This window comes from Nyctereutes procyonoides, unplaced genomic scaffold, assembly GCF_905146905.1.
Source record: "Nyctereutes procyonoides isolate TBG_1078 unplaced genomic scaffold, NYPRO_anot_genome, whole genome shotgun sequence".
Classification (NCBI taxonomy): Eukaryota; Metazoa; Chordata; class Mammalia; order Carnivora; family Canidae; genus Nyctereutes; species Nyctereutes procyonoides.
In genome coordinates, this window is record NW_026575049.1 from 32,947,837 (window position 1) to 32,971,462 (window position 23,626).

At 38.4% G+C, this 23,626-nt stretch overlaps 1 protein-coding gene across 5 annotated transcripts in view; it reads right to left on the reverse strand.

The window, feature by feature from the left end:
* The window catches only part of RIC8B (RIC8 guanine nucleotide exchange factor B), a 101,612-nt gene extending 78,433 nt beyond the window's left edge, over positions 1-23,179 (reverse strand). For all 5 annotated transcript variants that reach the window (XR_008664900.1, XR_008664899.1, XM_055328766.1 and 2 more), the window contains exons 1-2: positions 23,007-23,179; positions 14,412-14,459 (exon numbers count right to left, since the gene is read on the reverse strand). Coding sequence is in view for 3 of the 5 variants with exons in the window: in XM_055328766.1 (XP_055184741.1) it covers positions 14,412-14,459; positions 23,007-23,090 (132 nt within the window). In the remaining 2 variants the exon portion in view is untranslated. The remainder of the gene's footprint in view (positions 1-14,411; positions 14,460-23,006) is intronic.
* Between the last annotated feature and the right edge of the window lie 447 nt (positions 23,180-23,626).

The following is a 23,626-nucleotide window of genomic DNA, read 5'->3' on the forward strand; positions in this document are numbered from 1 at the left end:
CCAAATAAGGGTCATTATCTCATTTAGCCTTCAGTGAATTCTTAGCATAAGCTATAGTCTGGTTATGCAGTGTTCTAATAAGGCTGGAAGACAGACACTGTCATGACATATACCTTGTATCTTAGTGGCTAATATAGATTATGGTTCCACAGATCTCTAGAGCTCCTTTGCCTTTTTGCCTTTTTCAGTTTATCAAGGTCTTTCCTATACAGTCTCTTTAGGATTTCCTTGCTTTGCGTCCATTGCCATCTACCCTATAGCCCACAACTATTCGCTCTGTACTAACTAATCTAACTCTGAATCCCTGGTTCTCAGCTCTAATGGCCCAGGTATGTACAGAGGACAGTCAGGGGCGCTCTGATGGTAAGCTGATGTTATGGACTGAATGTTTGTGTCCCCATTAAATTCATATGTTGAAGCCCTAACCCCCAGTGTGTTGGTATTTAGAGATGGGGCTTTGGCGAGGTAATTAGGGTTAGATGGGGTCATTAGGGAGGGGCCCTGGTCCAATGGAGTTAGTGTCTTTATAAGAAGAAACATTAGAGAGCTAGCTCACTTACATATCCCCTCCCCCACTCTCTGCACAAAGAGGTCATGTTAGCACACAGTGAGATGGCAGCCACCTACAAGCCAAGAGAAAAGGCCTCAGGATGAAACCTATTGCTGGCATCCTGACCTTCCTCAGGAGAGAGGTGTACCTTGAGAGGCCAGGGAGGTACCATCCAACAGATCCTGCCTTAGCTACAATATTCCTTTCATACCTTATTTTTTTTAATCTTAAAAATTCATGTGACTTATTATATTGTGAGTTTTAATATATTTATTTTCAAAAAACAATTTGTTTATTTCTCTCAAAACTGTGAGAAATAAATTTCTGTTGTTTAAGCAACCCAGTCTATGGTATTTTGTTAATGGCAACCAGAGTGGACTAAGATAGTTGAGAAGAGGGACAAAAGGGAAGTTAAGGTGTCCCAAAGAGATAGCTATGAGATTTCAGAGATCCTCAAAGTCATAAGAAGACACTAGTGATGTAGCATAAAAAGCACATAACAGACTATTTGGTTTCTCTCTAGTCCCTAGTACTACTATTTTCTGAACTTGGATCTGGAGCAATTTTGTTCATCTATCTGAAACTAAATTTCCTCATGTGTAATATAGAAATGTATCTATCACAGAGTTGCTATAATTACTCAATACAGATAATATCTAAAAGAACATACTGTAGGATATAATTCACCTTATATGTTATTTATTGGGAAACAGTACAATTGAAGTGAAGAAAGCTCTTGATTTCAAGCATTAGCTTTGTCCTTGTGGCTATGTGATCTTGGGCAAATTTCTTGAAATCATTTGTGCCTCATTTCCTCATTTCTAAAATTAGGAATAACATCTAGGGCTTATAAATATTAAATGAGATTATATATTTAAAAATCTTTTGCCTGGGGTAGAGGAGAGGTTAATGCACCTTACATCATAAAGATGGCCAGATGGACAAAGAGATTGAGAAACATTAACAGGAATACTCTACACAGGCACAATATGGCTAGGAAATTTTTTTCTGTATTTGTCTTTTCATAGCAAAGCTACCTAAAAAAGGAAAATGTCAATGTTAAAAACATAACATTGTAATTATGCATTAATTTTATAGATTCTATGGTGTTCACTCAGAATCTGTAGTGTCCATTACTGAGCACTTGTGTACTCAGCCCCCATATAGGCACACAACTCAAAATGTTCCCCACTTAAAATTCAAGTACATGCATATTATTCAAGAGAAATAAATTCTAAGTGACAAGAAGTCTATTTTGGGTTGGGGAGCTAAAAGCTAAAAAACTCAAAGTTGTTTATATATTAGGAAGATTGAACATATGTATAATGAATGAATAAGGAATGTAAATGTATTTCAGTGTATAGTGATTTAAGCTGTGTATTAAAAGACTGAAGGGATAAGTTATGCAGAATTCAGCCAAAGAAAGCTTTTTGATAAATATAAATGTTAGTCAGTCAGTGGGGGGAGGGGGGGCGGAGGAATGATAGAGATGGTGTGGCAGAAAGGAGGCAAGAAGACAAAACAAACAGTGAACAAAGGTAGAGGCAGAGAGGGACATGGGTAAGTAGGGGGATCAACCAAAGCAGATTTAGAGTTCATACAAGTAAAAGCTTTCTAATAATTAAAGCTATCTGACAGCAGAGTGGCTGCTGTGAGCTTCCCATTACTGAAAGTATTCAGAGTCTAATGACCCTTGGTGCAGGATACCTTAGAAGAATCACAGTACTGGAAGATATTCTGGGGTCCCTTACTTTAGGTGTGAGTTCTCTGAGAAAGAGGCCTGTAAATATCATCACTGAAGGCAGAAAAGGAGACAGAGGACCTGGTTTGAGTCTTAGCTCTTCCATTTGTTAACTGTGACATTGGATAAATCAACTTCTCAATTTTTCATCTATAAATGGGGAAGCTGGGAAAGTGGAGATGTCTGTTCAGTCAGTAACTCTTTCAGATCCCTAAGAATTTTTAATTAGTCAAAGACATACATGTTCTCTCCTTTCCTTAGTACATGATCAGACTTTGTAAGGAAGAGCTAACTCCTAAGAAAAAGAAATTGTACACGACATACTATCCTATTCAGTCACACTGCAAAGCATGCTACTTTTCTGTTTCCTGTCAATGCTGATAATTAGCTCAGCATCAAAGCTTTGTTTATGTTCTGCATCAAGTCTCAAATTTTAGAAGCCTAAAATCAGAAAATGAATAGAATCAATTCCTAAGCTATACAACAGGTCAATTCAATTATTAATGAGTGGCAGTACAGTGTAGCACTTGGGCTGTGAAGCCAGACTGTCTGGGCTTGGGTCATGGCCTCCTACTTCATTAGTTTAGGAAAAGTAATTTCCTGTATGCCTTAGTTTCCTTATCTGCAAAGCCAAACAACACCTACTTTATAGCCTTGTGAGGATTAGACATGTTAATCCATGTCCAATCCAATTCATATACTGCTTAGAATGATGATGGACAGTGTATGTTACTGACTAGTATTTAATAACAAGCTTTATTGAGATACAATTCACATATCATAAAGTTCACCCTGCTAAAAGCATGTAATGCATTGGTTTAGTATATTCACATATGTATGACCATCATCATCATCACTGTCTCATTTTAGAATATTCTCATTATCAAAAAAAGAAATCCAAAGTCAGAAATAACTCCCCACTCCCCTCTTTCTCTAGCCCCAATGCAACATCTAATCAACTTCGTTACTATGATCCGCCTACTTTAGACATTTCATACAAATGGAATCATACATTACGTAGCCCTTGTGTCTGGCTTCTTTCACTTAGCATAATGTTTTCAAGGTATATTCATGTTGTAGCACTTATCAATTACTTTATTATTTTTCTTGGCTGAGTAATATTTCATTGCATGGTTAACATGTTTTGTTTATTCATTTACAAACTGAAAGACATTTAGGTTGTTTCTACCTTTTGGCTATTATGAATGATGCTGCTGTAAATATTCACATACAAGTTTTTGCATGGATATATATCTTCATTTCTTTTGTGTAAGAAAAGGATTATACCTTTTTCTTATTATACCTCAGCAATTATACCTAGGAGTAGAATTGTTGAGTTTAACCTTTTGAGAAACTGCCAGACTGTTTTCTAAAGTGGCTGCACAATTTTATATTCTCACTAGGAAGGTATGAGGGTTTATTCTCCACATCCTTTCCCACACTTGTTATTGATTTTTATTTTAGCCATACCAGTGAGTGTGAACCAGAATCTCACTGTGGCTTTTATTTGCATTTCCCTGATGATTAATGATGTCAAGTTATCATTTTGATCATGTGTTCACTGGTCAATTGTGTATCTTTGGAAAAATGTCTATGTAGATCCTTTGCCATTTTTGATTTTTTGTTTTGTTTTTTTTTGTTTTTGTTTTTTAAAAGATTTTATTTATTTATTCATGAGACACACAGAGAGAGAGGCAGAGACACAGGCAGAGGGAGAAGCAGTCTCCATGCAGGGAGCCTGATGTGGGACCTGATCCCGGGACTCCAGGATCACACCCCAGGCCAAAGGCAGGCTCCAAACCCCTGAGCCACCCGGGGATCCCTCTTTGCCATTTTTGAATTGGGTTTCTCTTTATTGAGTTCTCTATATAGTCTAGATACAAGTCTCTTACCAGATACATGATTTGAAAATATTGTCTCCTATCCTGTGGGCAGTCTTTTCACTTTCTTAATAGTGTTCTTAGAAGAACAAATTAACTTTGATGAAGTCCAATTTATCTGTTTTTTTCTTTTGTTGCTTGTGTTTTTGGGGTCATATCTAACAATCCATTGCCAAATCCTGGGTCATGAATATTTATCTTTGTTTTCTTCTAAGAATTTTATGGTTTTAGCTCTTAATCCATTAGGGTCTAATCCATTGAGTTAACTTTTGCCTACAGTGTGAGGTAAAGGTTTAACTTCATTTTTTTATATGAGACTATCTAGGTGTCATAGCACCATTTGTTAAATAACTGTTCTTTCCCCATTGAATGGTTTTGGCATCCTTGTCAAAAATTAGTTGACCAGAGACATGTGTTTACTTCTAGACTCTTGATATTATTTCACTGACCTATGTCTATACACATATATTTATATTTACTTTGTCCTCATGCCAGTACCACACTCTCTTGAATATTGTTGCTTGGTAGTACATTTTGAAATTGGGAATTGTGAGCCAAGATTAATCTGGCTATTCTGAATCCCTTTCAATTCCATGAATCTTAGAATTGGCTTGTCAATTTCTACAAAGACGTTACCTGGGATTCTAAAAAGTAATTCATTAAATCTGTAGATCAATATGGGAAGTACTGACATTTTATTGAAAGTCAGTTTCCCAATCCATGGGCATGAAATATCTTCCCATTTATTTAGATTTTATTTAATTTCTTTCAACAAGGTTTTGTGGCTTTTCTAAAAACTGAGTTATTTCCTAAGTCTGAGTTTTCTTAGTTGTTGCTCAAGGGCTTACTTAGCATATACATCTTATCAGAATCAGCTCCAGATTTATATTAACTTAGTTCCAACAAGCTACAGAAACATTATTTCTATATGATGCTATTCCCTTCTCCTCTTTTTGTGGCATTACTGTTATATATACATCTATGAATGTTGCAAACCCAACAATATATCATAACTATTACTTTGTATAATTTTGTCTTTTAAAGACCCTGAGGAGAAAAAGAAAACATCAAGCATCTACTTAGATATTTTGTTATATTTGCCTTCTTATTTATCATTTCTGATTTTCTTGATTTGTTTTTGAGGATCTGAATTAGTATCTGGAGTCATTTCCTTAGCCTAATACAGTTTTGCTCTTATCTACCTTTGTGCTGTTCGGCAAATATTACATTTCTATATGTTATCGGCTCAATAATACATTATATACATATTGTTTTATATAAATGCTTTTAAAATCAGTTAAGAAGGGAGAAATATATGCATTTATATTGTCTTTTACAATTACAAAATTACCTTTTCCAGTGCTTCTTATTTCTTCATGTAAATTCAAACTATAGTCTAAAGAACTTTTAGTATAATTCTTATAAGGTGGGTCTGGAACAAGGTCTTTCAGTTTTTCACTTATCTGGAAATGTCTTTATCTTCCTTGCACTGTTAAGATAACTCTGCTGGTAATAGGATTCTTGGTTGAGGTTTTTTTCTTTCTGCTATTTGAATATGTTATTCCACTGCCTCTGGCCTACATTTTTGAGAAGTCAGCTGTGTTTTATAGAGCTTCCCTTGTGATGAGTCATGTTTCTCTTGCAGCTTTCAAGATTTTTTCCTTGTCTTTGGCTTTTAGGGTTTTTACTAATGATGTATCTGTTTGTGGATCTCTTTGACTTTATCCTACTCAGAATTATTAAGCTTCCTGGATGTGTAGGTTGTTTTCCAATAAATTTAGGAAAATTTTAGCCATCATTTCTTTCAATATTTTTTCTTCATTCTCCCTCTCCTCTCCTTCTGGGACTCCCATTATATATAGCTGTTGGCATTAATGTTGCCCCATATTTCTAAGTCTTTCTTTACTTTTCTTTATTCTTTATTCTCTGTTATTTATCTTGTACACTCTCTAGTGTTCTACTGTCAGGTTTGTTTATTCTTTCTTCTGCCAGTTTCAACCTAATGTTGAGCCCCTTTAGGGAATTTTTATCTCAGTTATTATATTTTATTATACCTTTCAACATCAAAATTTCCATTTGGTTCTTCTTTTTCCTTTTAACAATTTCTCTCTTCATACTGATATTCTTCATTTGATGTGACATTGTCATCAACCCTTGCATTACTTTTTTTTTTAATTTTTTTTTAAATTTATTTATTTATGATAGTCACAGAGAGAGAGAGAGGCAGAGACATAGGCAGAGGGAGAAGCAGGCTCCATGCACCGGGAGCCCGATACGGGATTCGATCCCGGGTCTCCAGGATCGCGCCCTGAGCCAAAGGCAGGCGCCAAACCGCTGCGCCACCCAGGGATCCCCCTTGCATTACTTTTTAAATCATGGCTTCCTTTAGTTCTCTGAATATAATTATAATGGCTACTTTGAAGTCTTTGTCCATTAAACTCAGCATCTTGTCATTCTCACAAGGACAGTTTCTGTCACCTGCTTTTCCCCCACTGTATATAGGTCATTCTTTCCCTGTTTCTTCACATGTCTCATATATAATTTTCTTTTGGGGGGGGGAACTGGACATTTTACGTAATAAGTAGTAGCAACAATGGATACTGAATCTACTCTCCAAGATTTGCTATTGTTACTTGTTCAGTGACTGGATGAATTATTTTAGTTAAGTATATTTTCCCCCTCCCTCTCTGCAAATATTGCTCCTCAGGGGGCTCATCCTAAAATGACAGTGGCTTTGGCTGGCCCCTCCTTGACCTTCTCTTTCTCTGACCACACCCAGCTGTTAAGTTCCAACAACTACCAGCTGATTGATCTATTGTCTTCAACAATACCCTGGGCATAAATTGCTCCACAAACTGAACCAATCTATTAGGGCTCCTTTGAAGGGATAGTCCCTGAGGTCAGTATTTAGAATTTGTTCTAACCACAGGAGGGTTCCTCCCAGCTGCCTCTTTCCCCTTTTCTCTCTAGCAAATTAGCCAGTCTTCTGGTTAGCCTGCATCTCCAGTGACTATCAATCTCCCTCTAGCTCCTCCTTTCACCACAACCTGTCCCCTTAGGCATGCACTTCACACTCCGTTGCAAATGATGTTGGTTCCTTTTGGGAGAGATTCAGGTCTCTGCTATTAGGTCTGCTTGTTCTCTAGACAAAATTTCTGAGCTCTGGTTCTGATGCTAGGGGGCAAAGACAATGTCATGCTTCTCCCTGGGTGATATCTCCTGGAGAGCTTGAAGAGGGGACAGAGGAACAGCAGTCCCAGCTATCCTCAACTTGCCTCTCCCAGAGTAGAATCTGCATCCCACAGGCCAGGGCAAGGGCAATTGGGGCTCCTCTATTTTCCATGGTGCCATATCCATGGTAGAGCCTCTGTCTTGTGTGGGGGCTGGGTAAAAGGAGGAGGACCCACCTCTCAGCTGCACTCACCTAGAATTTAGTCTCAGCAACAGGTAAGTGGGGCAGGATGAGAAACACTGATCTTACCTTTCTACTGGAAGAGAGCCTTCCACCTGAGAACTGAGGAAAGAGAGAGCTCTATGTTCGTGAATTCATCAGTTTGAAGAACAGTTTCCATCTCACTCAACTAATGGGAGGAGGGAGCAGGTCTCAGTTCTAATACCACAGATTTTCACTTTTCTTACTGAGTTTTAGTAGATTTTCTTGAACAAGTATTTCTTCATTGACTCTATGTTCTTAGGAGTATTTCCAGACACTGTATGTATGTATGTATGTATGTATTTATTTACTTATTTATTTATATTTAAGATTTTAAAAAAATTATTTGAGAGAGAGCAAAAGCACAAGCAGGGAGAGCTGCAGAGGGAGAGAGAGGAGCAGGCAGAGAGCCCAATACAGGGCTCAATTCCAGGACCATGGGATTATGATCTGAGTAGAAGGCAGACACTTAACTGACTGAACCACCCAGATGCTCCTTCCAAGACTTTAAATGATTGTTTTTAAAAATAATTTTTATCAGTTTCAGTGGGGAGCAGGTCTGTAGAACTACTCATACTATCATGGCTGGAAGTGGAACTTCTTGTTGAGGTTTTTTTGTTTTTGTTTTCTTGTAAGAGAAAATGAATCTGAAATTCTAAAGTACAAACTGGAGATCTATTCTTATAATTCTGAGAAAGAAATCTTAAAAAGTGATCCAAAGACCTTATGTGGGCTGCCACATCTATGGCCTGCTAAGTCAGAAGAGCTGTTTTGTCCTTTTTCCCTACATTTAGTCTCTCAATGCCTTTGCAAACATCCAAAATAAAAAATGGAGTCTGAAATGAAATTTAAATTATTTTATACCAAATTATTAAACTACTATGAGGCATTCACCTTGATCTATGATACAATTCAGCCCTTCTACCAAGTTTTATGCCAGATCCCAGCTGGACACAGGAACTTTAAAAAGTAAAAGGTTTAGGATGCTTTTGGTTGTATATGTGTGTGTGTGACTGTGTGTGTATATGTGTTTCAAAGAAATCAAGATGTTGAAAATGATTATCTTTAAAGTTATTATCTTCTAAATAAGAGATGTACTTGTATCAAAGTATTCCTTAAGGTGAGACAATAAAATTTGAGTCAAATTTATAAGGCATATGAAGCTCATTCTGTTTTAGTGAAAACTGGAGTTTAAAATTTCAAGTAACTAAAATAAGCATAAAAGGCTTTCAGAGCAAGCATCATGCCTTGAGCTATTCCTAAGCATGGATTCACAGTATAGAATTGATGATTCTGTCTTGGCACATTTCCTGAGGAGAATCTAATATGGAAATTTATCCATTCATTTTCTAGAGTCCACAATGGCAATCTTCAGTATGCATCTGTAGCTGAGAATGTACCAAACCACACACCACAAGGCAAATAGCCAACTTAGCAACCAAGGTCTAACACAGGACCTGGCACACAGGAATTACTGAAAAAATATCTGTGGACTACAGAGATCTCTACTAATATGCCAAGCACATTCAGATCTGGCGGGAGGGGAGGGGGAAGTAAAAAGAAGAAAATTTCAAATGGTAGAATGAACTTTCATGTTCATATAAATTTATTTCACACCATAAATTGACTCCATAGGCAATATTATTTCCAAACTAGTAGCATTTTTAAAGTTCCCCTCCAAAGGTATATATAAGGTAATCAAAAAGGCTCAATTTTAAGGAAAATGATTAAAAAGTACTGATCTTTGCTTATGCCTCTAACCACACTACTATAGAGTAGCATATGTAACATGTTATGTAATTATCACATTCTTAAATCACTATCATCTACTGTAATTTTCTATTTAAATATAGAAAAGGGAAAAATATCACCTACAGTAATAATATTCAGATAGCCACCATTTAGTAAATTTAGTAAATTTCCTTATGATCATTTTTCTTTGTATAGTTATTACTTTTACATGACTGTGATCATACTGTTTGAATGCTTTTGTATCCATTTTTTCCCGTAAATAACATTACACTGAGATTCTGTGTAATTAAGAAAATATCAAAGTCAAACAATATGTACAAGTCGTTGTAATTCTGGCTCCCATTCAATCTACAAGTCCCTCCATTTATTTAACAGGTGTTTACTATAGGTGCCTATTTTCTGCCATCTGGGAGGCTGAAATATATATGTAAAGAAAACTAAGCCAGAGTTCTTGTTCTTAAGAGTTCTCAACTCAGCAATTATCCTCTGCCTTTATAGAAAATGGGCTTATCTATACGAGTTTAAAGGTAATGAGATAAATGCTTGAAATTTGGCTATTTTTTACTTTATTCTTTTGAGGAAAATCACTATGTACACAAAGATTTATCTTAGACAACTGAGGTTTTCTATATTTGATATGGCTGTATTCTTATCTCACAGGTGAAAGAGCTGCAATTTTTTTACTCATTAAACGACATGTATGTTTCAACATTTATTGCAATTAGTACTCTTTATCGGTGTGGAGATCAGTTGTGTTTTAGAAGCCAAATATAAGAGCTTTCATTTCCTCAAGATGTAAATTTTCAGATTACTTCCCTCCATCCTACCGATTTGCATGGTGTATTTGTTTTGTGCAGGTAAACAATCACAGCCTAGAGGTAGAGGATATAAGGCAAATGCTTCAATAAGCACAGGTGCTTATATCTAACTATACAATGATTCATATGCACCTGGAACTATTTGCATTATATGCAAAATAACAGTTGTATCTGACTTTACTTCTCTAGAAAAACTTAAGCTCTCCTTTTTGGTAATTTCCTTTGCTATTTTCCAATTTAAGTCTGGTTGCCTAAATGGTTTCTCAAGAATAAGAGATAAAACAAGGTAGTGGGTCACAATTTCAAACCTTCTGAAAATATATCTCAAGTCGGAATGAGTGGCAGCTATGGAGCACTGAGCAGTGGCAGAACTGCACTTTACAATCAGAAAATCCATTCTCTATTTGAGGATCTGCCATTTACTAGTTATGTGAGTGTTAGCAAGTTATCATTAACATAAGCCTCAGTTTTCTTATCTATAAAATAGGATTGGTGATATTCTCACCAGACTTACAGAATTGCTGCATTACTGTTGCAAAGTAAATCTTTGTAAAAATGCAAAACACTACGTAAGTGTTTGGAATTAGGCCTAAGGATCATTAATTTATAACCATTTCCTAAAAAACACAGTACAATCATGTTTTATTTTTTGAAAGGTTCTGTCTATTCCTTTACATTTACTTCTAAGTGGTCATAAAACTTTTCAGAAGAAAGGTATGTTTTTCAGAAAGACAGCACCTGTAGTTAGTTTATCAAAAGGGGCGCTGCTGTTACCACGGAGCTGGTGGCAGAAGGCTCCAGAGACACGTTTAGGAAAGAGAAGAATACTAGGGCAGCAAAACAAATTAGACAGTAACTTGAGTTCCTCTTAATTTCAGACTGGGTTTAATGTCGAGACATGCCTACTATTCTATGTCTCTCTACACGGAGAACCTAAAAAGCTGTTAGGATGTAGATCCTTTAGAGTATTCCGATAGTCTTAGGGCCTTACACAGAGTCACTAATGATTTTAACCCTCAGAGACTAAAATGATTTTGTTTGCCCATCTTTTTCCATTAATAAGACAGCTAACTAGGTCCCTAACTGCTTATGTTTATATCAGATCTCCCAGGAATCTACACAGAGTCACTGAAAATAATACCAGCACAGAAGCTACTGTCTCCAAAGATCTAGCAGGCAGTAAAAGACAACACTTTGAAATGTTAGGTTTTGCTACTATCCTACAGAAAACACACATGCTTAAATTAAAACTAAATGGGAAATTATTCTCCATCAACTGAAACTTATATGGAGTACGGAGAATCTGTCTTATTGTGCTTATTTTGACCAGTAAAAGCGCACTATCAAAGATTCTAGTGTCAGAATCCCAAGGTACAGTGAATCAACAGATATAGTATAAATTCTCTCAAATAAAATAAAAATAGCAGCTGCCTCCCTAGCCTGAACACCTATCATGAATGTATCAAAATTGTTCTTTTTAACACCTTACTCCTTTTTTTTCATTTAACTCTCCCATTAGCACATACCTATCTTTCTCCCTCTCCCCCGCCCCCCTCTTTACTACATCACAGTATTCCATTATGTAGATGTACCCTAGTTTCTTCAAATGCTCCCTAATTGCTGGACACTTGTTAGTTTCTAATCTTCTGCTATTATTTACAATTTTCAATGAATAACTATGTTTACTTGGGTTGAAGCTATCCACAGAATAGATTTCTAAAAGTGATGTTGCTCGGTCAAAGGGCAAAATGCATTTGTAATTTTGGTAGATAGTGCCAGTTTCTGTTCCATAGGAATTGTGCCATTTTGTACTCCCACCCAATGTGTGAGTACTTATTTCCCAAAGACCATTTATAAAAATACATATGCCTGGATTCCACTCAGCAAATTCTGACTCAGTAGATAAGGGGTCAGGCCTGAGCAGGCCTATCTTGAACAGACTCTTCAAACAGCATAACCGTAGTTGCAAATTAGTTCTACAAGGTACTTGAGTCTTGTTTACATTATTCAAATCCAAAAGAAAATCAGTAAAAGGCAAAAGATTTATGTGATCTGAAGAGAAACCAGAGTATCCAAAAGAAAATCAGACTTAAACCTTTACCCTTCAAAGTTTATACTCCATGTCACTCATTCAATAAATACTTTTTGGCTAACCTACTATGTGCTGGGCATTCTAGATGTCGAGGATATAAACATAAGCAATAGTATCTATCATTGGAGTTTGCAGGGTCTATCAATGAGAGACCTCAATATATAATGAAGAGACAATGTACAAACATAATGTTAGAGATTTACATAGAATTTTATGGGACTATTGAAGAGGGATACTTCACCCTACTTCACCCTGATAGAATGCCAGAGGAGGCTTCCTAAAGGAGGTGCTCCTAGAGCTGAGTGGGAATTAACCAGGTGAAAAGAGGAAGTAGTATATAAAGAAGGAGAGGGTATTCTAGGTAGAACACAACATGTGGAAAGTTAGAAAGAAAGCAGAAGGGATACAGATATGTATGTAGCTGGAAATATTTTATATTGTTAAAGCATAAAATACAATAGAGAGTAGTATCTAATAGACTGCAAAAGTGGACAGACATCAGATCACTGGACATGTATTATATCATGTTAAGACGCTTGACTTTATTCTATAGGCAAAGAAAGTCACTCATGGGTATTAAGGTTGGGAGTGATATGATTATACTGTTGTTTTAGAATTATGGACAACAGACTGAAAGGGCACATAACTGGAAAAAGAAAGAACAGTCAGGAAACTGGTACAGTAACTCAGATGAAGGTGTGAATTAGGGCAGGGATTAAGGAGAGAATGGATGGTAGGAATCTTAAGAGGTAAAATGAGTGAAATGTAGACATCAGGTGGGGGTAGGGGTGGAGGTAAAGGGATGATTTCAAGGTATTATCAGACTATTCCCAGCAAAGCACTGGTTTTAAGCTATTTTTTCAGCAGCAGTGGTAGGTTTACACTGGTTCAGACATATTCTCTCACTTGGTCTTGACATTATTATTTTTTAAATATTTTATTTATTTATTCATGAGAGAAGCAGAGACATAGGCAGAGGGAGAAGCAGACTCCATACAGGAAGCCTGATGTGGGACTCGATCCCAGCACTCTGGGATCACGCCCTGAGCCAAAGGTGAACGCTCAACTGCTGAGCCACCCAGGTGCCCAGTCATTTTGCCCAGCAAAATGGTCAAGGGAAGCTAGTGAGCTTCTTCTTTAGCATCATGCTCTAATCAGCTATAAAAGCAACCACAGGCAACCCCAAAAGGCAAACATAAACTACATGGTCATATCTCTGATGCACCCTTTAAAAAAATTATTTATTTAGGGATGCCTAGGTGGCTTAGTGGTTGAGCATCTGCCTTCAGCTCAGGGCATGATCCCCAGGGTCCGAGAATCAAGTCCCACACTGGGCTCCCTGCGGGTAGTCTGTTTCTCCCTCTGCCTGTGTCTCTGCCTCTCTGTGTGTCTCTAGTGAATAAATAAATAAAATCTTTTTAAATTTTTATTTATTTACTTTTATTTTTTGGTTGTTTTTAGAGAGAGGGAAAAGGGGAAAGAGAACCTCAAGCAGGCTTTAAGCCTACTGCAGAGCCCAATGCAGGACTCAATCTTAAGACTCTGAGATCATGGTCTGAGCCAAAATCAAGAGGCAGACACTTAACCGACTGAGCCACCCAGGTGCCCCTCTGATTCACCTTTTCTTATAATAACTCCCCTACTGGTGAGGCTCTTGACTCCATTTTTCTCTATGCCTGTTAAGTCAGTGACCAAGACAATTGCTGACAACAATATAAATTACTGCCAGTACGGGGAACAATGTGTGGTTGAGGAGCAACAGCACAAGCAGCTGCTTTCCCAAAACTTAACCCAAAGCCAAGCTTCACAATATTAGCAATGCATTTTGGGCAGCTTACAGTTCTGCCACCAAATAAAGTCAATCTCTGGAGGTGAGAACACACGGGACAGTCCCCTCTGAACCCTTCCCATTCCCCTGATTTATGCAAGTATAATGGTCCTATGGGGATGGAAGAGGAGAAAGGTGTGTGTAATCCATACTAACCCTGGTACTTGTCTTCTTCTTAGCATTCCTAAAAGCAAAGTGAAAGGAAACCAAAAACTAAACAATCATCAGATGAAAACAAGTTCACTGTTTAGAGAGTCCATGAATGAAACACACACACACACACACACACACACACACACACACACACCAAGGCTTACCTTTCTTTTATCTTCATCTGTTGATTCAAATTTGAAAGTAGCCCTATGCTGAGGGGGGAAAAAAAGGGAAACAATGTCATTTTAATTACACAGATTTTTCATTTTGGTTATGTTTAAAAACATGTCTGTAAAAATGTTGCATTCCCATATTGTATTTCAACATTCATATTAAAGCAGGAAAGGCATGTAAGTAAATAATTATTAAGCAGTGTAAAAGACTAGAGCAGAAAAACAGACAAAATAACAGAGTACTAAGTCACTAACTCTGCCTAAGAAAATCTGGAATGGTTTTTTTTTTGTTTTTTTTTTTTTTTTGGAATGATTTGCATAGAGTATAGACCATTTGAGCTGGACCTTGGGGGATGAACAGGAGTTTGCGAGGAGACAAATAGAAAGCATTCTAAGGACAGAAACAAAGGCTCAGATGTGTGAAAATATGATATATTTGTGAAATAAATAGGTCTTTCAAAGTGAAATATAGGACAAATGTGAGGGGACAGGGGAATAGAAAAAGAGGGGAATGGAAAAGTAAATTGGACAGAAATTTGGAAGGGTCTTCCAGTGTTGCTAAGACCCAATGTTGTTTTCTTTTTCATATGCAGTAAGAAATGATCAGAGAATTGTAGACAGGGAAGATAGATTGGTATTTCAGAGAAGTAATTCTCTAAGAATTAAGGTTTAAATATGGCTCCACCACTAACTAGTTGAGCAAGTAACAAAATCTCTATCAGTGGATTCCTCCTATGAAAAGAAGGGGGACCTATTCACAGAACTGCTATGAAGGTTAAACAGCTAAGGCATATAACATACCACCTCAGTGCCTGGCGCTGAGTAAATATTCTGTAAATATTAGGATTATAATGATGATGAGGTCAATGATATTGATGAAAAAATAATTGGAAGAGAACAGTGTTACAGCTCTCCAAATGATTGGCAACACTGTATTTTCCACTCTGTAGCTGAAACAGAGGATGGAGTAAGTTGACTTGCTCAGTGTCACATAAACAGCGATAATACCCAAAAACAAAGCACAAAATTTCGCATTCTTTTCTCCAGGTTTATTCAAGAGAACCAAGTGCTCTCATGAATCCTACGTTTTCCTTTAAAAAAAAAATCTCCACCGAACACCTCTGCCTTTCTTTTGCATTTTTCTCATTGGCCACACTGACATTTATTGGCAACTCATCAGAAGTACACAAAGTACTCAAGATAGCATCATTACAGGTGGTTCTGTGTTGTCCGCTTTGTAGAAGAAGCAATTTTTGAAATTAAATGAGATGGAGAAATGCTGACAGAGAAGCAGTTCTGGATGTAAGAAATGGTCAGAGGGAAGACTTAGAGGTAAGAGAGAAGGGCCATTTGAAGAAACTGAAGAGAGGCGGCCTCACATGTGGTTTGCAAAACAATTAAAATGGATGATGTAACATAGTAAGAATGGCTTGATTTTAAAAATTTATAACTGAACTGGAAGATAGGTGACAGGCAACCAGAGGAAGATTCTTAGAGAGGTGTGAACAGTAGAGCATTCTGGAAGAATATTTTGGACAGTTGCCTACAGACCAGATCAAAGGAGAGCAAGACTGAGGACACAAAGCCTTCTAAGAAATGGGCATCAATAATCTAGGTGTGATATTGCTGGCAGCAGTATAAACTGACATAAACTCTAAAAGGGAAAGTAGTTTGGTAACATATACTAGAAAACATAAAAATATTCATATCCTTTGACGCAGAACTTCTCCTAGGAATTTATCCTAATGAGATCATCCAGAAGGAGAGAAAAATATAAGCATATTTACTACAATGTTATCTAATATTATGGTAGAAAGAGAGAATCTGAATATCTAACAACAGGAGACTGATGAAATAAACTGCCATGCATCCACCTGATGAAATATATTGCAATTAAAACAAAAAATAGCTAAAGATCTCTGTAACAACATAGAAAATTACTTATAATGGCATCAAGTGGAAAAATAGTAAAACACCAAGCTAAATGTCTATGATGACAGTACCTGCATAAGTATATGGATGCATTCGAACAAAGGCTTGAGTGTTAAAATGCAAAAATAAAAGCAACTGTATAGGGGTGGTAGAGTTTCTGGTGATGTCTTTGACAAAACTTACTGTTGGTATATTATTTTTAAAATTAAAAGGGAAATTTTAAAAATAAAAGATAAACAAATGAATGAATAAGGAAAGAAAGAAAAGAGAAGAAAGGAAAACAAGCTGTAAATCTGAATTAGATAACTCAGGAATTTATAGGGGAGGTTTAGTAAAAACTAACTTTAGATAAAGAAGCAGCAGACATCAGGCTAAGGTTGTAAACTGAAGCTGAGAAAAAGTCCAATACAAGTGAAAATAAACTGTACTTAGAAACCAAGAAAGCTATTTTTTTGCCATTATATGTGAAATATTAATTCCATAAGTTATCTGGAATAAATGAACCTAGTTGCCAATATAATGGTTTCCTAAACTTTCTCTGGCATTTATGGTAAAGGAACAGAGAAAGAAATCATCTTTTAGAAAGACCCGCATTAAGTTATAAATATATCTATTAAACAGATTCTACATAGAATTTATCTTTTAAGGTGATAATTTAGAAGAGTACCAAGGACTAAATCTTCTGTTGCCTTTAAATGCAAGGCTGATCCGGTCATAAAACCACAACATTAAAAAAGAAAGAAAGAAAAGCTTTCAAAAGTCCTAACTAGCATGAGGGCTTAATTCAATTAGAAAATATACTGGCATGTGAGGCAATACAAATTGAATTTTGAATGTGCCAATCTATTCAGAAGTTCAGCCCTCTAAGACTGTTTGGATCCAAAGATGTTGGCCTCTCTAAGGCTGGTTTCTTTTATACAACTTAGATTGTACCTAATCTATTCAGTACTTCTAGCCCTTATTCTATCCCTTTTCTAAGGCGGGAAGGGAAGGGGAACTAGCATTTCTGGCTGTAAATACCTTTACAGAACTGCTAACCAACAGTCAACCACCTCAGCTTTATGTGCTTAATTTCCAGATGAACAGGAGCAGCAAGTCAAATATAAACTAAAGAGTAAAACCATTGTTCAATTTAGAGACCAAGTAAAGTAGAAACAGCTGAGTGACACACCAGACTTAAGAGGACTCCTCCCCATAGATTTTATATCCTATGAGTAGGCTCTAAAAAGCTCAGGAGTCAGAAAGCACTGGGTTTGAGTACAGTTCCGCTGTTTACTACAAGTGTGACCTTGGTCAAGTTATTCAACTTTACTACCTGTCAGAGTTTCCTTATCTTTTATGTATGGCACCTTGCACATAGCAGGTGTTCATTAAGTGGCCACTATTGTTATTATAGCATGGCCTGTGATGTGGCATCTAGCCAAGTACTGACCTATCAGTGAATTAAGAGGAGTTATTTCACATTTTAGAAGATACATTAAAACAGTACTGATATAAGGGAATTAGCCTAACGGGGGTGCGGTGTGTGTGTGTGTGTGTGTGTGTGTGTGTGTGTGTTGTGTGCTGTGTTTCACGAAGAGATTACTCCTAGAACTAAATTCCAGTAACTGAGATTATATAATCCAGTCTGGAAACAAGAACAAGGTATAACAAAGGAACACCTCACTAAACATGCTCCTCTGCAAAAATTTGTGGAATGAGCTCAGAGTCAGATCTCATCCCCAAAGTGGAAAGCAAAAAGTCCTCTTACATGGTCCAGGATATTTACATACCCTATTCAAATGTGTAGTCTGCATTTCTAGAACTGTGTCAATATTAGGTCCCTATTAATCAGATTGTTCTAGGACATAAATGAAGACCTCACTGCTATCAGTGTCATTTTCCTCTCTATGAGGACTACTCTTGGAGACCTACCTATCTGCTTGTATCTTAAATAACTTTATCTTTAATTTCGTCATAAATTTGCCATTTTTACAAAATGGAATCCTGCTGGAGTTTGATATGGAGTAATCATATGCCCAGGGAGCCTCTAAGGCCACCAAGCCATTTATCTGGCTATCATCATAATTGATGACTCTAGGTCTCAGCTTCTTCACCTCTTAACTGAAGGGGGGGGACAGATCCAGTTACCTTTGAAATTCCTTCTAGTCTAAATATCCTGTGATTCAAGGAACTAAGATACTACTATACACCTTGGGGCCCTTGATCATTGTTTGTTCTGATAATCATAATGATGGCAACTAATCTCTCTACTACATCTGTTATCAGAACAGGCCTTGATGGAGGAGGAGCCTGAACAGCCTACACTAGCACAATCCATACCACCCATAATTAATAACTCATTCTATAACTGGAGTGGAGGTGATTAGGACCTAACAGTAACCAAAGGAAAAAATGTACTGGTCCTGAAAACCTTTTTCTCTTCCATGCTCAAAAACATAGAATAGACAGGATAAAGACAACCTGACCTTGCAAAAAAAAAAAAAAAAAAAGCGCTGGATATGGAATCTAAAGACTAGGTCTGCCACTTCTAGCTGTGCCCTTGAGCCCATAGATAGTCACTTTGTCTTTCTGAACCTCAATTTCCTATGCCCCACTAAAAGAGAATACTGCTATCTCCCTTGTAAGTTTTAATATGAGGATTCTATGTGATGACATATGAAAGGGCTTGGGATAGGTAATATGTTGTACACAGCAAGCACTCAATACAGGTTAACAGGTGAATTGAGACAAATGAAAAAGAACAACCACTCTTCCTATTTGTTTTTTAATACTTTCCTGTGCTGGGTCAACTTGCATTATGCCCTTGAAAAACAGACAAGTTTCTTTCTTTCTTTCTTTTTTTTTTTTCTGAGATAGATAGATCTTCCCTCTCCCCAGAATAACAAGAGTCAGTATATGAAGGAAGAAGGCTTGAAAATTAAAGTCTCTGTAACACAGTAGAAATTAGATGTTGCTACCTGGAGCCAGATAGGTAACTGTGGCTCTAAACATGGTACAAGGTATTTTGCTACGCTTTAGAAAATGTAAGGGTCAGGGGAAAAGAGAAAGGATAGAAGTATATTCTTCAATTTTCTTTTTTTTCTTTTTTTTATATATATTCTTCAATTTTCTTTCTTTTTTCTTTTTTTTTTTTACCAAGCCACATCAACTCAGTGCTACATGTTTAATTCCTGCCTTTTTTGTTCAAAACTAACAGTTACAGTAACAGGCACTGTTACAAGTGCTTTAGACATATAACTCACTTAATCCTGACAACAAACCTATGCTGTAGGTACTATTATTGTCCCTGTTTGACAAGTGAAGAAACTGAGGCACAACAAAGTCATGTAACTTGTCCTAGGCCAAATGAATGATAAGTTGAAGATTAGAGTCCAGGCAGTATGGCTCCAGAGCCACAGGACCTCTTGAGTACGTTGCTCATTAGAACTAAAACTCACTGAGTAAATGCCTCCTAGATGCACTCTGCTCAGTGTACAGCATTAAACTTTGGTTAACTTAGCTGCATAATAACTTCGGTAATATTATCCCTATTTTACAGATAAGGAAGCCAAGACTCAGGCTTAAAATAACATCCACAGTCATGAAGCCAGTAAAAGGCAGATTTGTTTTTTTTTTTTAAGATTTTATTTATTTATTCATGAGAGACAGAGAGAGAGAGAGAGAGAGAGAGAGAGAGAGAGAGAAGAGACAGGTAGAGAGAGAAGCAGGCTCCATGCAGGGAGCCCGATGTGGGACTTGATCTTGGGTCTCCAGGATCACACCCTGGGCTGAAGGCGGCGCCAAACCACTGAGCCACCGGGGCTGCCCAAAAGGCAGATTTGAACCAAGATTTATCTGACTTTAAATTCTACCTTCTTTCCACTATTTAGAGGCAATAACCCATTAAACATGCTCCTCTGCAAAAATCTGTGGAATGAATTCAAAGAGTCAGAATTCAACCTCAAAGTGGAAAGCAAAAAGCCCTCTTACATGGTCCAGGATATTTACATACTCTACTCAAATGTGTACGCTGTATTTCTAGAACTGTCCCAAGTTCTAGCTTTACTAGAGAAATAAAGGTAGCATAAAGAAATTCCTCCTCCAAATAATGAACAAGTCACTTTTTTTGTACATCATTCATTTCTGTTCTTGGTTAGATAGTGTCTCAATGCCCCATAATCACCTTTTATTCTAAACATTTCTCAAATCTGTTTTTCCAGATAAGGAAAATCAAGCACACAGTATTCAGCTACTTTTTCTAGAACTGTCCCAAGTTCTAGCTTTACTAGAGAAATAAAGGTAGCATAAAGAAATTCCTCCTCCAAATAATGAACAAGTCACTTTTTTTGTACATCATTCATTTCTGTTCTTGGTTAGATAGTGTCTCAATGCCCCATAATCACCTTTTATTCTAAACATTTCTCAAATCTGTTTTTCCAGATAAGGAAAATCAAGCACACAGGTTTCAGACTCCATATCCCATAGAGCCAGGCAATTTAATTCCACCTCCCCATTTTTATTGCCAGATCACTGCAATCACACTTCTCCTTCCTATTCATCTGCCTCCAAGATCTCTCTTGCCTTGAGGGGCAAAGCCCCACGGACTACATGAACCTCAGCTATTTTCTTTGTATGGTAGCCCTACTATAATCAGCATTAAACATGACAGCTCTTTTCTGAAGGAGCAGACTGACCTGGTTCACGTCAAGTCAGAGCATTCTTAGGCGCAGCCCAAAAGTACTTCAGGAATACCACCTTAAATGATATACACTGGGCATTACAACTTTAGAAACATTCCCAATGTGAAAGGGGAGCTGGAGATACCCAGAAACTAAGCTCTGACAGCACTTGGCCAGTAGAAACCAACCTAGAGGGAGATCAAGGAGAGGAAGAGATAAATTCAAGGGAGCAACTCTGGAGTTCTAATCAGTTTAGCCATGAAAGGAAGGAGAAATATTGAAGAAAGTGGTAAGATCCAGTTGGAGGTTTTTCAACTCCTCCCTTTACTAGAGAAGAAAGTTCTTATTTATTGTTGGATATCTGGCATATAGTAATTGCAAAAATAAATACTGATTGATTCAACACTCTTTCTTTTGAAAATCAGTTTGTAGTTGCCTCACATTTTTTTTTGAAAGGGGTTATAAATCAAATTAAATGAATATAATCTTCACAATATGTACACGTATTCATTAAAAGAATTGTTCCTAAATTAGGCAGACATGCAACAGTAAAGCATATTAGAAAGTGAAGGAGCTAAGATACAGACAGAATTGAATCCATCCATACATCCTCCCAAAGAAAGCAGCACAGTACTGTAGATAGTGCAGTCAGACAACCTAGATTCAAATCTCAGCCCCATCTCTCAATGAATGTGTGGACTTGGGCCAACATTATCCTAAATATTGTTCATGAAATGGGGAATACCACCACTTTCCTCACAGGGTTATTGGGAAGATTAAATGGAAATCAAGCTGTCTTATTTTTGGATCTTCTCCCCCCCAGGGCAGAAATGGCACACTGGCAGCTCAATCATACAAAGTATAAGACAGTGCAGTGCTGAACACATAGCAAACCCAGAAGGGGAAGCTATGAGTGGAAGCAAGTGAAAGGAAGAAAGATGCTTTATCTAGGCTGAGACTTGGTGTTGAGTGTATTTTCACAGAAGTGAGTCGTCAGTCATTCCTATTAAGTAGTCTTCTAAATGGAAGAACAAAGTTGTGATATGCTACCTTTTGAAGTAAGCATGTAAAATGCCTGGAAGGAAAAGTGATGGAGAGCTAACGGTTCTTGGAGAAACATTCAGAGAAGTGACTGGGATTTATAACAAGGTATCTTTTTACTGGAGAGTTGTAAAGTGGAAAGAACAATGAATGGTTTGAAGACCTAGGCTGGAATCCCAGCTCACAAGTATGACCTTGGGCAAGTTACTTAACTGATATAGAATCTCAATTGCAAAACGAAGATAAAACCTCGCAGGGCTGCTGTCCAGATTAAATGAGATAATGGAGGGAAAGCTGTTAATGCGATACAAATAATAGGTATTATTAGGAGTCAGAATCTCCCCCCCCCCACTTACAACACAGTATGTCCATGACCTTGGCGTGATTTCAGTTCTTAGCGCCTCGGTTTTCTCATCTATAAAATGGGGAGGATGACACCATCTACCCTATAAACACTCTGAGAATCAAGTTAGACCATACATGAGACATCAAGCCTTGGAAATTGTATAGTGCTGTAGGTATACAAAGAACTGCCATCGTGGCTGATAGGTTTTATGCACGTCAAGGGCCGTGTTTAAGCACGGAAACACGGATTTTCATGCTATACAGGTGAGGAAGCCTCGCGTGCATGTATGCATCCCCGAGCGGGGCACAGGGCACAGACGCACATCTACGGATTCCGGGGGTGTGACTTGCACGCTTGGGAGGAGGACCGCAGGACAGGCTGCTGGGCCGGAATCAGAGGAGTGGGCGCCAGAGTGGGGGCAGGGGGATGCAGGATGCACGGACGCGAAAGGCTGGGGGCACAAACACGCATGCCCAAGCCGGAAACGTTTTCGGGGGAGAGCAACGCGCATCCCCGGAATGAAGGGGGCTGGGAGGGATGCGATGTGCAAGCCCCGAGGGCGGCCCGGGGGTGCTCTACCGCACGCCCAGGGCCAGGGCTCTTTACCTTATCGCTGTAATCCCTCAGGACCCGCTCGATAGCCCCCGCTTCGCCGGCCCGGACGATGTAGAGGGCGCGCTCCTCATCCATGGCCGCAGGTGCGGGGGAGCCGCGGCCGCTCTGCGCGCCCAAGCCGCTGCCTCCAGGTAAACGCCTCGCGCCCCCGCTCGCTCGCTCGTTCCCAGCTTCCTTCCTTCCCTCCTTCCCTCCCTCCCTCCTGCCTCCAACCCGCCAGCCTCCGCCCGGGCAGGGCCGACGTCACCGCCCCTCAACTTTCACCCCGCGACGTCACGGTCCCCCAGCAACCGGCGCCTCGCGGCCGCCCCCGACAAGGCCCAGGACTCGGGAGAGGCCGGACGAGCGGCCTGAGGCGGGGTCAGGCCCGAGGCCTCGCTTACTCTCCTGCCTCTCCCTCCCTCGAAGAAGAGTCCAGCCTTTTAAGTGGGCTCTTGCACACACAACTGTTCTCTCCTGACCCTCCTCTATGAATCATTCTCCTCAGCTGACGGGAGCGACCCGGCTCTTCCCGCCCCTCTAAGAGCCGGCAGCTACGTGGACTACAATTCCCTGCGTTCGCGGGGGTCCTGCCTCTCTCCCATCTAATTCACTGGAGTGCCGAATGGCAT